Source organism: Ovis aries, chromosome 16 (genome assembly GCF_016772045.2).
Source record: "Ovis aries strain OAR_USU_Benz2616 breed Rambouillet chromosome 16, ARS-UI_Ramb_v3.0, whole genome shotgun sequence".
In the NCBI taxonomy this organism is placed as follows: domain Eukaryota; kingdom Metazoa; phylum Chordata; class Mammalia; order Artiodactyla; family Bovidae; genus Ovis; species Ovis aries.
In genome coordinates, this window is record NC_056069.1 from 2,172,896 (window position 1) to 2,189,835 (window position 16,940).

General features: G+C 52.4%; 1 protein-coding gene across 1 annotated transcript in view; it reads left to right on the forward strand.

Moving 5' to 3' along the window:
• Positions 1-15,575, forward strand: part of DOCK2 (dedicator of cytokinesis 2) — a 473,410-nt gene extending 457,835 nt beyond the window's left edge. The window contains exons 47-52 of the mRNA XM_042233648.1: positions 4,207-4,344; positions 8,746-8,873; positions 10,271-10,442; positions 12,394-12,514; positions 14,025-14,167; positions 15,002-15,575. Coding sequence (XP_042089582.1) covers positions 4,207-4,344; positions 8,746-8,873; positions 10,271-10,442; positions 12,394-12,514; positions 14,025-14,167; positions 15,002-15,064 — 765 coding nt within the window. The 3' untranslated portion in view covers positions 15,065-15,575. The remainder of the gene's footprint in view (positions 1-4,206; positions 4,345-8,745; positions 8,874-10,270; positions 10,443-12,393; positions 12,515-14,024; positions 14,168-15,001) is intronic.
• Positions 15,576-16,940: the final 1,365 nt, after the last annotated feature.

The following is a 16,940-nucleotide window of genomic DNA, read 5'->3' on the forward strand; positions in this document are numbered from 1 at the left end:
CGTTCCATCAGGGCAAGGGTCCATAATTCACAGAGTGGGGTGTTTCATCAGGGCAAGGGCCCATAGCTCAGAGTGGGGCATTTCATCAGGGCAAGGGCCCATAGCTCACAGAGTGGGGCATTCCATCAGGGCAAGGGCCCATAGTTCAGAGTGGGGCGTTCCATCAGGGCAAGGGCCCATAGTTCAGGCAAGGCCCCATAGTTCACAGAGTGGGGCGTTCCATCAGGGCAAGGGCCCATAGTTCACAGAGTGGGGCGTTCCATCAGGGCAAGGGCCCGTAGTTCAGGCAAGGCCCCATAGTTCACAGAGTGGGGCGTTCCATCAGGGCAAGGGCCCATAGTTCACAGAGTGGGGCGTTCCATCAGGGCAAGGGCCCATAGCTCACAGAGCGGGGCGTTCCATCAGGGCAAGGGCCCATAGCACACAGAGTGGGGCGTTCCATCAGGGCAAGGGCCCATAGCTCACAGAGTGGGGCGTTTCATCAGGGCAAGGGTCCATAGTTCACAGAGTGGGGCGTTTCATCAGGGCAAGGGTCCATAGCTCACAGAGCGGGGCGTTCCATCAGGGCAAGGGCCCATAGCTCACAGAGTGGGGCATTTCATCAGGGCAAGGGCCCATAGCTCACAGAGCGGGGCGTTTCATCAGGGCAAGGGCCCATAGCTCACAGAGTGGGGCATTTCATCAGGGCAAGGGCCCATAGCTCACAGAGTGGGGCGTTTCATCAGGGCAAGGGCCCATAGTTCAGGCAAGGCCCCATAGTTCACAGAGTGGGGTGTTTCATCAGGGCAAGGGCCCATAGCTCAGAGTGGGGCATTTCATCAGGGCAAGGGCCCATAGCTCACAGAGTGGGGCGTTCCATCAGGGCAAGGGCCCATAGCTCACAGAGTGGGGCGTTCCATCAGGGCAAGGGCCCATAGCTCACAAGAGTGGGGCGTTCCATCAGGGCAAGGGTCCATAATTCACAGAGTGGGGCATTCCATCAGGGCAAGGGCCCATAGCTCACAGAGTGGGGTGTTTCATCAGGGCAAGGGCCCATAGTTCAGAGTGGGGTGTTTCATCAGGGCAAGGGTCCATAGTCCACGGAGTGGGCTGTTTTAAAGACGATGTCCCCCTCTGTGCTTAGTTTGCTACTTTGTCATGAAGGGATTTTTATCAAATGCCTTTTATGTATCTATTGAGATACTCATATTTTTCCTTCATTATCCCGCTAATTCAGTGAATTATTTTAGTTGATTTTTGAATATTAAACCAACCTTGCATGTATGACATAAATCCCACTTGGGTATAATATATTATCATTTTTATATATTGCTAGATTCTATTTGAAAATATGTTCTTCAGGATTTTTGTATCTATGCTCAAAAGAGATATTACCCTATAATTTTCATTTCTTATAATATTCTTACTCAGTTTTTATAACAGTTATCCTGGTCTCAAGAAGTAACTTGAAAATTATTCCACATGTAAAATCCTTTCTGAAGAGTTTCTATAAAGTTGGCATTTATTTATCCCCTAAATGTTTGCTAGAATTTGTCTGCGAAGCCACACAGGCCAAGAATGTTTTAAAGTACGTATTTAATTTAATACTTCTCAGATTTCCTGTTTATTTTGTGTCCTTTTTGGAAAGTGGTATTTTTCTAACAATTCGTCCATTTTATCCAAATATTAAATTTATTAACATAAACTTTTGTATGATATCCTCTTATGACTTTTCATGATGCTTGTACTTCCTGTGGTGACACTCCTTTTTGAAGCTCTGATGCTGGTTATTGGCACCTGCTGGTGTCTGACTGGCCCTATAAGGGGTTGATCAGTTTAAAGAGCCCACCTTTGGATTTGTCAATCCCCTGCGCTGCCAGCTTGTTTTCTTTTTCATTCATGTTCTCTCTTCCTTTTATTATTTCCTTCCTTTTGCCCTTTGTGGGTTTAATTTGCTGCTCTTCTACTACTACCTTGGGATGGATGCTTAGCTAATTGATTTTCTGTCTATTCCAAAATGTATTAATAAAATTAAAACTGTTCATTTATCTCCCCTTACAACACCATCTCAGTGGTTTTCATGCAGTATTTCCATTATCATTCCTTTCTTTTTAAATAAAGTCCTTTTCTTGTTTAATGGATAGAAAACCTTTTCTTAATTTGTACATTAATTACTTTTTAAATAATGTTTTTAGGCTCTCTTCTCTCTGTCTCCTCCAGGTTAATCCATTCATGCTTCCTTTCCTCCCCTCTCCCCCACCTCTTTCCTTCCTCTTCGGTGTTTGCTTGCTCTCCTGTCTTTTGCTTCTGATCACTGTCTTTCACACTGGAGGGTTTCCTTCAATACCTGGTGATCCTTGGCAGTCTGTTCCTAGTTAAGGGTGGGGGCACTCAAAGCTGAATGATTATCTCTGCACATGAGAGACGGCCTTGTCACCTGGATGGCATTACATACGGCAACTGAGTAATCCACACACGTCTGGCTATTCACTTTCTCCAGGACAGATGCTTTGAGCTATTGCCTGCAAAGGAACTCCTGGGTTCTGTGCTGCTGGCAGTTTGGAGACAGAAAAATGAAGGTCTCACCTTGATCAGTATGCAGACTTTTCCTCAACCCCCCGTTTGCTGTCTGGCTCCTCGTCCTGGCCCTCTGTTGTGCCTGGTACCTCTTAGCTTGATGCTCTTTGTTCTAATCATTCGAGAGGATAAGCTCCTGCTTCTTGAGGAAACCCCCCGTTTGCTGTCTGGCTCCTCGTCCTGGCCCTCTGTTGTGCCTGGTACCCCTTAGCTCGATGCCCTTTGTTCTAATCATTCGAGAGGATAAGCTCCTGCTTCTTGAGGAAATGAGAAAACACGACACGCTACCAGATGAAACTGCAGGGACCTGGCCATCCAGCTGCTCCTGTCACAGAACTTCAGTCCATCCCTGTTTTCAGCCTCTCAGCTCACTCTAGCTTTTCTGAGCTACCAGGGCCCTCTAACCCCTGCACCCTTCCTGGCTTCCCAGAGCAGACTGTCCTCTTATCACACCTCCCGCTCTGTCCTAGAAGGTCAGTTACCATCCTCCATCCACCTTCCACCTGACGTGTTCTGGGCCAGGTTCATAGGTGTCTCCTGGCCTCACTGAATTTCAGTCTCTCCTTCGCTTTGCCATTTGGGAGAGTACTCCAAGAGAAAGAGGCAGAAACGTCTTGGGGTCACCATCATCAAAACATTTTTTTTCCTCCAAAGTGATCTGTATTGTCCTCCTTGCAGCCCTCATTATGCTTCCCTGAGATCATACTTCTAAGTTTTCCATCTGTTCTCAGCTCACAGCAGCCACTGTGGCTTGGCTTCTGTCCTTGTGTCTACCATTCACGCAGTATGGACTGACCTCCTCTGCTGGTAAATAAGGGCTTGACTGCCTCACATGACTCATCTCTTCCCCCTTCATCTTCCCAGAGCTCATGCATCACTTTAAAAATATTCCCTTCTCTGGTGGCTCAGACAGTTAAGAATCTGCCCTCAATGCAGGAGACCCAGGTTCGATCCCTGGGTCAGGAAGATCGCCTGGAGAACGGAATGGCAACCCACTCCAGTATTACTGCCTGGAGGATTCCATGGACAGAGGAGCCTGGTGGGCTATAGTCCATAGGGTCGCAAAGAGTTGGACATGATTGAGTGACTAACTTTCACTTTAAAAGTCCCCTGTTGGCTCGTTAGCTCCATGCTATGAACACTCGGCTATCTTTCTTTGGTCTTATCACTGGATACATGTTGTAAGACCAGGTTGTGCCCACACCTTTTCTGCTCAGCCCTTCCCTTCTCCTACCTCCCAGTCTCTGAACAGTCACACTCTCCTATTTGCATCTCCAAGAATTTCTTGGACAAGGGTTTAAGTCAAAGCAACAGAGACCCCACTCCTCTGGTCTCACGCTCTGCCCCTCAGTAGATCCCACCAGATGCAGACTTTCCCTAACATGCAGCCTGTAACGGGAGGGAGCAGGAGGAGAGGGTGCAACCCTTCCACGAGGCAAGACCGCCAGAGGTCTTTCTCCTAGAAATCTTATTTTCAGAGCAAACCTCAAGGATGCAATTGTCCCATTTCCCAGGGTTGGTGACCCCAGCTAAAGGTTGTTGAGACCCTAAAGCCCTCAGCAATTTCTCAGCAGGTGGACTTGTCTTCTTCCCACTCCGTGAAGCCAGATGGCCAACTTCTGCCTCATCGTTTACCACTTTTCTCCCCAGATCCCCTTCCTGGGAGCTGGCATTAAGATCCACGAGAGAAGGGTGTCAGAAAATCTGCGGCCTTTCCACGACCGGATGGAGGAATGTTTCAAGAACCTGAAAGTGAAGGTGGAGAAGGAATATGGTGTCAGAGAGATGGTACGGCTGGTCCCCAAGGCCAGGGAGGGTGAAATGGGTGGGGTGGGGCAGGAAGGATGAAGAGACCAGAGCAAAGGAGCCCGCCCTTCAGAGGGACCTGAGAACCAGCAGTGCCAGAGCCAGTCCAGGGACCCTTCTGGGAAACTTGGTCCCTTAAAAGTCATTGCAGATAAATGCCAGTTATAAATTGAGTCCTGAGCAAATCAAGAGATTGTGCTAATAATAAAAGCAACATTGATGAAGCACCATCTTACTATATGCTGGTCTGATGTAAGCGCTTAGATCATTTAGGCTTCATCACAAGCTTGGGAGTGGTTTTTAATGCCTCATGTCTATTCTAGAGGTTCCAAGGCATTAAGTGGCTTGCTAGAGGCTATATAACAAATGGGGCTTCCCAGGTGGCTGAGTAGTAAAGAGTCCACCTGCCCAGCGGGAGATGCGAGTTCCATCCCTGGGTCAGGACATCCTCTGGAGAAATAAATGACAGCCCGCTGCAGCGTTCTTGCCTGAGAAATACCACCAACAGAAGAGCCTGGTGGGCTACAGTCCACGGGGTTGCAAAGGGTCGGACAGGACTGAGTGACTAAACGACAACATATAACAAGTCAGTGAGGCTCCGAATTTGCACCTGGCTCTGATGGCCTCCAAAGCCAGCACTTTTGGCCACTAACAAGCTCTGAGTCCTCAAGAGGCCATTGGCCTGGTGCTCACGGAACCTCTTCTTTCATCCTCTTCTCCAGAAAGTATCGTCATAAAATGTCAAGGCTGCGTAGTCTCTCAGAGGCCATCTGGTCCAACCCTCCGATTTTACACATGGGGGAGCTGAGGCCCAGAGACAGGAAGTGAGGTACTGGGAAGCGCACTGGGAACTCGGGTCTTCAGGCTGGCGGATTTTCCATGAGACAAGCTGGCTTTTCCAACACTGTCTGTGTGACACCCAGTGCAGTTCTGATGGCAGCCACCCAGACTTAGGCCACATTGCATAGGTTGCAGGGAGAGTCCCCCACAAGACCCCCTCACCAAGACACCAGGCTTCCCTGCACCTCTGACAAGCTGGTTATAGGTTTGGAGACTCTCACCACCCCTTCAGTTCTGATCATTTCACAGAGCTCAAGAAGTAGCCCTCCCTCCATATCCATGGGTTCTCTTTGCAGATTTAACCAAGGGAGAATCAAAAATATTTGGGGAAAAGAATCCAGAAAGTTCCAAAAAGCAAAACTTGAATCTGCTGTGCTGACAACTATTAACCTCATGTTTACATTGTATTTACAACTACTTATATAGCATTTACACTGTATTAGGTATTACGAGTAATCTATCGATGATTTAAATTATACCAAAGACTATACATAGGTTATCAATAACCTCAGATGTGCAGATGACACCACTCTAATGGCCAAAAAGTAAAGAGGAACTTAAGAGCCTCTTGATGAAGCTGAAAGAAGAGAGTGAAAAAGCTGGCTTAAAACTCGACATTCAAAAAACTAAGATCGTAGCATCCTGTCCCATCACTTCATGGCAAATTGATGGAGAAACAATGGAAACAGTGACAGATGTTATTTTCTTGGGCTCCAAAATCACTGCAGAGGGTGACTGCAGTCATGAAATTAAAAGACACTTGCTCCTTAGAAGAAAAGTTATGACCAACCTAGACAGCATATTAAAAAGCAGAGACATCACTTTGCCAACAAAGGTCCATCTAGTTAAAGCTCTGGTTTTTCCAGTAGTCATGTACAGATATAAGAATTGGACCAAAAAGAAGGCTGAGCACCAAAAATTGATGCTTTCAAACTGTGGTGTTGGATAAGACTCTTTGAGAGTCCCTTGGACTGCAAGGAGATCAAACCAGTCAATCCTAAAGGAAATCAACCCTGAATATTCGTTGGAAGGACTGTTACTGAAGCTGAAACTCCAACACTTTGGCCACCAGATGTGAAGAGCCAACTCATTGGAAAAGACCCTAATTCTGGAAAAGATTGAGGGCAGGAGGAAAAGGGGATGACAGAGGATGAGATGGTTGGATGACATCAACAACTCAATGGACATGAGTTTGAGCAAGCTCCGGGAGATGGTGAAGGACAGGGAAGACAGGTGTGCTGCGGTTCAGCGGTTGCAGAGAGTCAGATGTGACGGCGGCTAAACAGCAGCAACAATGCGTAAGCTGGGCTTCCCAAGTGGTGCGAGTGGAAAAGAACCCACCTGTCAATGCAGGAGACACAGGAGATGCCAGTTCGATCCCTGGGTTGGGAAGATCCCTCTTGTGGCTCAGCTGGTAAAGAATCCGCCTGCAATGCAGGAGACCTGGGTTCGATTCCTGGGTTGGGAAGATCCCCTGGAGAAGGGAAAGGCTACTCACTCCAGTATTCTGGTCTGGAGAATTCCATGGACATCCATGGGGTTGCAAAGAGTTGGATATGACTGAGTGACTTTCACTTTCACTTGGAGAAGGACATGGCAGTCCACTTCAGTATTCTTTCCTGGAGAATCCCATGGGCAAAGGAGCCTGGTGGGCTACAGTCCATAGGTTGCAAAGAGTCAGACACCACTGAAGTGACTTACGATGCACATGTGCATGCGTAGGTTACGTGCAAACACTATGCCATTTTATACAAGGGACTTGAACATCCCTGGATTTTGGTGTCCTAAGGAGTCAGGGATATTGAAGGATGGCTGTACTTAGGATTACAGTTTTTATTTATAAAGGAAACAAGTCAGGACCAGCCAAATGAAGAGAGGCATAGGATAAGGTCTGGGAGGGTCCCCAACGTATAATTTCTGTGTCCTCAGGATTCAGTTCAGTTGCTCAGTTGTGTCTGACTCTGCAACCCCATGGAGTGCAGCACGCCAGGCTTCCCTGTCCATCACCAACTCCTGGAGTTTACTCAAACTCATGTCCATTGTCTCAGTGATACCATCCAACCATTTCATCCTCCGTCATCCCCTTCTTCTGCCTTCAATCTTTCCCAGCACCAGGGTCTTTTCAAATGAGTCAGTTCTTCGCATCAGGTGGCCAAAGTATTGGAGTTTCAGCTTCAGCATCAGTCCTTCCAGTGAACACTCAAGACTGATCTCCTTTAGGATGGACTGGTTGGATCTCCTTGAAGTCCAAGGGACTCTAAAGAGTCTTCTCCAACACTGCAGTTCAAAAGCATCAATTCTTTGGCGCTCAGCTTTCTTTATAGTCCAGCTCTCATATCCATACGTGACTACTGGAAAAACCAAAGCTTTGACTAGACAGACCTTTGCTGGCAAAGTAATGTCTCTGCTTTTTAACATGCTGTCTAGGTTGGTCATAGCTTTTCTTCCAAGGAGCAAGCGTCTTTTAATTTCATGGCTGAAATCACCATCTGCAGTGATTTTGGAGCCCCCCAAAATAAAGTCTCTCACTGTTTCCACCGTTTCTCCATCTATTTTCCATGAAGTGATGGGACTGGATGCCATCATCTTAGTTTTCTGAATGTTGAGTTTTAAGCTAACTTTTCACTCTCCACTTTCACTTTCATCAGGAGGCTCTTTAGTTCTTCCTCACTTTCTGCCATAAGGGTGGTATCATCTGCATATCTGAGGCTATTGATATTTCTCCTGGCAATCTTGAATCCAGCTTATGCTTCATCCAGCCCGGCATTTCTCATGATGCACTCTGCGTATAAGTTAAATAAGCAAGGTGACAATATACAGCCTTGATGAACTCCTTTCCCGATTTGGAACCAGTCTGTTCCATGTCCAGTTCTAACTGTTGCTTCCTGGCCTGCATACAGGTTTCTCAGGAGGCAGGTCAGGTGGTCTGATATTCCCATCTCTTTCAGAATTTCCCACAGTTTGTTGTGATCCACACGGTCAAGGGCTTTGGCACAGTCAGTATTTATCCTGCCAGGACATCCGTGTGTGATCGCTAGCCAGGAAAGCTCACCTAGCCTAAGTGTTGAGTTTTTATTGGGGCTTCATTACATAGGCATGACTGAATGAATCCTGGGCCATGTAACTGAAACCGATCTCCAGTTCCCTTCTCTCCCTGGGTGCTGAGCTGACATTATCTGGCTTGGAGAACCAGCCCTGTAATCACAAAGTTGGTCTGTCTGGCCAGGCCCCATCCTGGGTCTCCCCGTCAGTGGAAAAGGGGTGGAAAACAAAGACATTCGTGTCAGAGGGGAAATTGTAAGGATTTAGACATCACCTCTCAAGAACCAGGAGTAACGGCCTAACAAACTCTTTATTGAACAACCACCCAAAGGCTCAACCAGCCAGAACGTTTCTGTCCTCATGGGCAGCTCTGCCTCACGGCTCCACCCGCCCAGGTGGAGGAGAAAGGCAGCAGGACTGTGGAGGGCCCAGTACTCCAGGGCCCCGCCCCGACATCAGGCCTGCCTGCTAACCCCCTGCTCCCTGCCCCTGCCCCCACAGCCCGACTTCGAGGACAGGCGCGTGGGTCGGCCACGGTCCATGCTGCGCTCCTACAGACAGATGTCCATCATCTCCATGGCTTCCCTGAGCTCCGACTGCAGCACGCCCAGCAAGGCCGCCTCCGAGAGGTCAGTGCCTGCCCCAGGCCCTGCACCCCTGCCCCAGCCCCGCCCCCTGCCCCCCTGCCCCAGGCAGGCCCCTGCACCCCTGCCCCAGCCCCGCCCCCTGACCCCCTGCCCCAGGCAGACCCCTGCACCCCTGCCCCAGCCCCGCCCCCAGCACAGCCTCTCTGCCTTTCCTGCCCCAGGGCTTGCTTCTCCACCTTCCTGCCCTTCTCTGGAAAGCCTTTCCTCACCTGGGGCCTCTACAGAACTCTCGCAGCCACGCTGTAGGGCTCAGTGCCTTTGCTCCGGGGTCAGCTGAGACCCGGAGAGGAATGTGGCTTTTCCTGAGGGCCCCACAGAACTTGCCACAGCGCGTGACAGTCTCATCAGCCAGCCTGCGCTCCACATCTGCTTCCCTCTGCAGGGGCTTCGTCCCTCCCAACTCCCCCCGCCCCACTCCGCCTCCTGTACCTGCCCCCCCACCCCCTCCTCCTCCTGTACCTGCCTCCTCACCCCCCACCCCGCTCCTCCTCCTGTGTCTGTCTCCTCACCCCCCACCCCGCTCCGCCTCCTGTGTCTGCCCCCCCCACCCTGCTCCGCCTCCTGTACCTGCCCCCCCACCCCACTCCTCCTCCTGTACCTGCCCCCCCAACCCCTCTCCTCCTCCTGTATCTGCCTGCACCTCTGTGCAGGTCTTCCTGCTCAGCCACTCAGAGCACACCTCAGCTACTGCACTGACAAGATCCTGTGATGGCACTCCCTGGGAGGATGTGCAAAGGGCTCCTGGGCCTCATCTCTTGGCTACTCCGCAATGTTGCTGCAAACACCCCCATTTAGGAAAGGGCAGTCATGCCTCAGAGAGGTTGAGTGATTTGCCCAAAGTCATTCAGCTCAAAAGTGGCATAGACTGGAATCCAGGTCCATATTTTTAACCAGTTTTATCTTCCCGTCACCAGTCTTATGGCTCACTGGCAATGGCAACCCACTCCAGTCCTCTTGCCTGGAAAATCCCATGGGTGGAGGAGCCTGGTAGGCTGCAGCCCATGGGGTCGCTAAGAGTCGGACACGACCGAGCGACTTCATTTCACTTTTCACTTCCATGCATTGGAGAAGGAGATGGCAACCCACCCCAGTGTTCTTGCCTGGAGAGTCCCAGGGGTGGGGGAGCCTGGTGGGCTGCCGTCTCTGGGGTCGCACAGAGTCGGACACGACTGAAGTGACGTAGCAGCAGCAGCAGCAGCAGCCTTTCATTTTATTTTACACTGTATTTTGAGTGTTTGCAAATTAAGCAGCTCCCTAGACTCTGCCAGGTGAGCTGATCTCCCCCTTGGCCCTGTAATGTCAGGCAGCCTGGGTCCCTGCAGGACAGTTCCACTAAAGTTCTAACTGCAGCCTCTACTGCTGCCCCTCTTGCCACTCAGCTTCGACCTGGAAATAGCACCTCCCAAGACTCCAAAAGTGGAGCAGGAGGAACCCATTTCCCCAGGGAGCACTCTGCCTGAGGTCAAGCTGCGGAGGTCCAAGAAGAGAGCCAAGAGGAGCAGTGTGGTGTTCGCAGACGAGAAGCCACCAGCAGAGTCGGACCTGAAGCGGGTGAGTGGCCGGGGCAGGAGCCTCTCTGATGCCTCAGGCAGATCTCCACTGCATGTCTGGCACAGTGCTGGGGGCTCTGAGACGTGGCTTGCGCAAGCCTCACGGTTGGGTGGGGTTACAGAGGAGGCACCTGAGGGGCAGGGAGGTGAAGCGCTGGTTGGCGCCCCGGCAGCCTGGGTGTGACAGAGTGGAATTTGACCTGGGCTGTCACTGTGTCCTTTCCACCATCACACAGGACTCTGCAAAGCTGGGGAGTAGCCTCCTGGCCCACCACTGTGTGGGAGAGTCACCCTCCCAGCCTGGCCCAGGCGTTTCTATCTCTCAGCCCTCTGCACCCAACCACAGGGCCAGTCTAACCAGTGATGTCTGTCTTAAGCTCCTCCCGTGGACCCAGAGCCCAGCTGAGCATGCAGAGCTGAAATTCTCACTGCCCTGACTTGGAGAGTTTTTGTCTTATAAACTAATAACTATTTAATTTGAGACTCAGGGCCAGACAGCCCTAGGTTCAACCCCAACTTTCCCCCAAAGAGAGGTTTGTTGAAAGCATTCTGGGAGCCTGGAATAGGAAGACGGATTTAGCATCCTGGTAAGGGAGGGCTGCCAGACGAACGGCAAGGGACCAGCTGAGATCCCTTCCAGTGACGAAAGAATCCTCCCCAAACTTCCCAGTAGGCCTCAGAGACTATTCTTGCCAGAGGGAGAAAGCTGGAAGTAAGACAGCTTTTCACGATTCCAGGGGGTGTCATTCACACAAGAGTCTAGGTGAATGCCACCGCCACAGCTGCATAGTATGTACAGTACGTAACTGTGTACACCGCCACAGCTGTATAGTATGTGCAGTACGTAACTGTGTACACCGCCACAGGTGTATAGTATGTGCAGTATGTAACTGTGTACACCGCCACAGCTGCATAGTATGTGCAGTACGTAACTGTGTACACCGCCACAGCTGTATAGTATGTGCAGTACGTAACTGTGTACACCGCCACAGCTGTATAGTATGTGCGGTACATAACTGTGTACACCAGCGCAGCTGTATAGTATGTGCGGTACGTAACTGTGTACACCGCCACAGCTGCATAGTATGTGCGGTACATAACTGTGTACACCAGCGCAGCTGTATAGTATGTGCGGTACGTAACTGTGTACACCGCCACAGCTGCATAGTATGTACAGTATGTAACTGTGTACACCGCCACAGCTGTATAGTATGTGCAGTACGTAACTGTGTGCACCGCCACAGCTGTATAGTATGTGCGGTACGTAACTGTGTACACCGCCACAGCTGCATAGCATGTACAGTATGTAACTGTGTACACCGCCACAGCTGTATAGTATGTACGGTACGTAACTGTGTACACCGCCACAGCTGCATAGTATGTACGGTACATAACTGTGTACACCAGCGCAGCTGTATAGTATGTGCGGTACATAACTGCGTACACCGCCACAGCTGCATAGCATGTACAGTATGTAACTGTGTACACCGCCACAGCTGCATAGTATGTACGGTACATAACTGTGTACACCGCCACAGCTGCATAGTATGTGCGGTACGTAACTGTGTACACCAGCGCAGCTGTATAGTATGTGCGGTACGTAACTGTGTGCACCGCCACAGCTGCATAGTATGTGCGGTACGTAACTGTGTACACCGCCACAGCTGTATAGTATGTGCGGTACGTAACTGTGTGCACCGCCACAGCTGCATAGTATGTGCGGTACGTAACTGTGTACACCGCCACAGCTGTATAGTATGCAACGTATGGCATAGATTGACCTAGCGTGATGCAAAGCGGAACAGCGGGACTTCGGGCTGAGTCTGTAGAAGCCATCCCAGTCCCTGAACACTGATTTTCCAGGTCCTGGAGCTGCCTCACGCTTAACCTCTGTGGTGTGTGTGTGTGTGCGTGTGTGCGTGTGTGTGTGTGTGTGTGATGTATTCATCCAGCTCTCCAGAAAGCACGAGTTCATGAGTGACACCAACCTTTCGGAGCATGTGGCCGTTGCCCCCAGGGCCTCCATCCTCTCTCAGATGAGCTTTGCCAGTCAGTCCATGCCTACCATCCCAGGTATGTGCCTCCACCGCCAGCACGGGGGTATAGAGGTGCCAGGGGTGAGGATGGGTGGGAGCCGCAACTACAGCGCAAAGACAGCTAAGCACTCCGGAGGAAGCGGCCCTGCTCATGGTACGCCGGTGGGTGAAGCCGTCCCAGCAGGCTCTGCCCAGGGCTGGGGGCAGCGGGGAGAGGCCTGCCATCGCTCTGGACCTCAGGATTCAGTGAGACTCCAGGTGTCACACCAGGTGGGCCTGGGTTCTCAGATAGCCAGGCCCTTCCAGGGACCGGAAGTCTGCCCCTGGTTAGTCTCTCAGTCCAGCGTTTCCTTCTGGGGCCTCGAAGACTGTTTCCAGAACTTACGAAAGTTGCCATCACGTCTTACAGCTGCAGAGTGTCCAGCGCACATCACTCACTTGCTGCCTGGTGAGGACATGAGCAGCATATAGAAGGCCTTTGCTGACTCACAGATGGGGGCCCGGGGCCCTACCTGGGATGCGGCCAAGAGCACTCTGTCTGGCACCTGGCGAGTCTCAAGTGTCAGCCGCTCTGTGCCAGGCTCAGTGCCGAATGCTCCTCCTTTGTTGTTTCATTTCAGCTAAGGGTCCCCAAGCCCCAAGCAGTCTGCAAACAGGCTGCAAGCGGGAGGTTAGCGGCAGGCAAGCGAGCACAGCTCATCTGCCACCTCTCACCGCTCGTGTTACTACCTGAACAATTCCCCCCGAACACTCCATGCAAAAAGTGTCTCCCATGAAACTGGTGTCTGGTGCCAAAAAGGTTGGGGAGCGCTGCTTTAAGCCTCCTCTCAAACCTGTGACAGAGACCATGTGATTAGCCCCACCGTATGGATGAAGACACTGAGGCTTGGAGAATGCCAGCTCCTGCGTAGTGGCGGCCCAGGAATGGTGCCCCCACCGGTGCCCAGTGCCTGGGCAGCATGCCCCCCACAGTCGTTTCACTCTCGCCCCCTCAGCAGGCCTACAACTCCCTTGAGCTCTGTGCTCTTACCCCCACGTTCCCAAGGCCACAGCCCAGGATCAGAACAGCCTTTGTGACTCCAAGCTGAGGAGCCTTAACCACCGGATGACACCTTGGTCAGAGAGGCCCTCCCCCCAGGGAACTCTGTGATCTCCATGTCGGAAGACAGGCGTGCGCCCATACTGTCTCCCTGACGTGGGCAAAAGGCCCTGCGCATGAAGCAGTGAGGGCCCCGGCGGCCACCCCCTCCTCCCAGCCCTGGGCCCCTGTTTCCAGCCCAGAAGCCCTTGGATGAGGCCTTGATGGAACCAGGATGCAGGCCCTTGTCTGCGGGGTCAGGCAGGGCTCAGGCAGCGGATGGACGACCTCCGCGGCCCCTGCCTGCCCCGCGGCCCCTGCCTGCCCCGCGGCCCCCGCCTGCCCCGCGGCCCCTGCCTGCCCTGCGGCCGGCTCCCCTGGGACCCTGTCTCTGCCCCCCTTGGCTGCCATCTGCCCCGGTCACGCTCCCTGCGCCCACCCCTCACTGTTGCTCTCGGCTCCCCTGCAGCCCTCACGCTGTCGGTGGTTGGAGTGCCTGGGTCGGAAGAGGCCAACGCATCCCCCCGCCTCAGCCAGACCTTCCTCCCGCTGTCAGACGGCGACAAGAAGACGCTCAAGAGGAAGAAAGTGAACCAGTTCTTCAAGACAATGGTGAGCCCCAGACTGTGAGAGGAAGGCGGGGTGCGGGAGGAGGAAGGCAAGAGGTTTACGTGGACAGAGGAGAAGACGGGGCCCTGCGTGGGGCGCCCGTGCGTGTGCTACACCCGGGGGCCCCTCCAGGGAGGGGCAGGGACCCCATGGTGGGGACAGAGACCAGAAAGGCCCAGAGTGCAGTTCTCCTTGTGGGCTCCGGGGGCGCCCTTGAGCGGGGTAGGCCCCGCAGGAACGTGCTCAGAGGCGGGGCTGGGCTCCTGGGAACTCAGGACAGCAGCCATGTGTCCTGGGCAGCTAAGAGTGCTTTTTCGCTCTTTTGGAAGAACTTTCCTATTCATTTTACATTGCAGAATCCTGCTATTTAAAAGTTAGTTTCCAAACCCTGATTTTTCAAGTCCCGTCTCCCATTGTGCGTGTCAGCCTGCTCCAGATGCAGGAAGGCCCCCCGGCAGCTTGACCCTCAGGATCCATTAAAGCCAGACTCCGTGGCTGTAGTAATTGCACGTCCCCTGTGAGTGTGCGCTGAGCCGGCCCCAGGGTAGGCCCGTTCCAACACGATCCGCTTGACCTTCCTCTGTCCCTTTGAGGGTCTCATCAGGCTCACGAAGTTGGGGAAGCAACCCGCCCAAGTTCACGTGGTCCCAGAACCAGCAAAGCATGTGCTCTCACCACTGCAGGGCCCAGCCTTTCTGTCACGTCAGCCAAGGTCACAGCCGCTCAGGCCCGATGGGCTCTGGCAGGGGTCCTTCTGAGGGAGACGGGGAGCCCTGCTTTGGGGCTCATGGGAACCCTGTCTCAGGCTGAGTCTGTTTACCCTCTTCTCCCATGCAGCTGGCTGGCAAACCTACAGAAGAAGGCAAGCCGACCTCCGACCCCATGTCCACCGACCTGTGAGATGCTGCTGACCACGGCTGTGCCTGGGGAGACAGGGATGGGGGTCTCTAGAATCGGAGACCGGCGGTGGGACATTGATACCTCAAAGAGTGGGGAGCCCGTCCATCAGTGGCCTGCACTCAGAGAGTGGGCTGCTCCAGGCCCCACTGTCAGTGGTGACAGACGCGGCGTCACCAGGGCCCTGCGCCCAGGTGCCGGGTGACGACGCCCCGTTCGGATTCTTAGCCACACAAGGAAACACCAAGGATGCCTCCTCCCAGAATGTCTCCCCATCATCCTGGGCACGCGTTTTTACAGCCCAGTTTATTAGATATAAGGAGCTATATTTGTGTGCGTGTGTTTCATTTTCTAAGTCCTAGCACTTAACAGAACAGCTCTTAAATATTCTTTTATTTTATTTTTGGTTAAGTTTTGTACTTTACATGTTTAATACAACCAGTTTCTTTTCTAGCTGACCATCTCCAAAGTGTTTCTGTTTCTTACTGACAATAAAAATGATTCGGTGACTCGAGCAAGCCTCAGTACATAGATCCATCAACTGAACGCCTCAGGCCCAGGACTGGACTGGGAGCACCTGGGGATGCTTAGGAGACAGGCAGGCCCAGGGCCTCCAGTAATGTTATGAAACCTGGCTCTCGTCCATCCCAGTGAAAATCTGCCTACCTCGCTCATACCACCCCCAGGAATCTTCTCCAAGAATTCAGTTCATTTAAATATTATTTTATTTTTGGTTAACGGTTTCGTACTTTACGTTATTACCTAGATGGAGAAACCAAGGCACAGAGACATGATGTGAGCTAAGACCACACACTTGGTACATGGAACAGCAGGGATCAAACCGGTATCTGGGGACTTCCTGGTGGTCCAGTGGTTGAGAGTCCTCCTTCCAATGCAGGGGACGCAGGTTCAATCCCTGGTCGGGGAACTAAGATCCCACGTGCCATGGGGCAGCTAAGCCCACATGATACTCAGCCTGGGCGTCTCAGCTAGAGAGAAGGTCGTGCACCACAGCAAAAGATCCTGCACGCTGCAACTAGGCCCCAACACTGCCAAAGATGCACGGGCGAGTGAATGAGCAGACACACCGGCAGCTGGGCCGGGAGCTAGCTTTACCCTGGTGCTGCATCTTGGACGCCTGCACGCCTCGGCCCGCTGTCGCCAGGGTCCACCCCAGGGCTTTCTGGCAGCCACCGCCCCCTCTCCAAGCCCCGCCCTGTTGCCTGGTCCAGCTTCTACTCTCTGCTCAACAAGGCCTCCAGCGAGTTCTGTCCTCGTGGTAATGAGGGGTCAGGCTGCACCGTGAGCGCCCTGAGGTGAGGAGACAGCGCGCAGAGGTTTGCAAGCGGGCTGGATTCACTTGGAGAGGGGCAGGGGAGTGCACGTGAGCAGAGGAGGGGCCCTGAGGAGCTGAGGAGCTGGGCCAGCCTGAGCATCTCCATGGCGTCACGGCCTATGAGCAGCAGGTGGAGAAACTTAGACACTGCGTAGAGGAAGCCCCTTGGAGCGCTGAGACCCAGAAAGAGAGACATTTCAGGGTGTGATAACTAGGGTTTCCAGGGAGGCAAGGACCAGCCCCAAAACCAGTTTTTCATAGGATTTTGCCAGAGGCGGACTCAGGAAAGAAGAGGAGGTCAGGTGAGGGACAGAGGCATTGGTGGTAAAGTATTCGTCCCCTGTGACAGGTGGGGCAGGGAGGTCAGGACACAGTGCAGGAGAGGCAAGAGCTGGTACCGCACCAAACCCACGGAGCAGAGACCATGGAGAAGACTTCCATAAAATGTTAGTCTGCTAGTCACTGAGCAGTTCATAAGAAATAACCCTTATAATAATCAGCTGTTAACCCAAACTCTTATATGCACAATTAACCATACTGTTT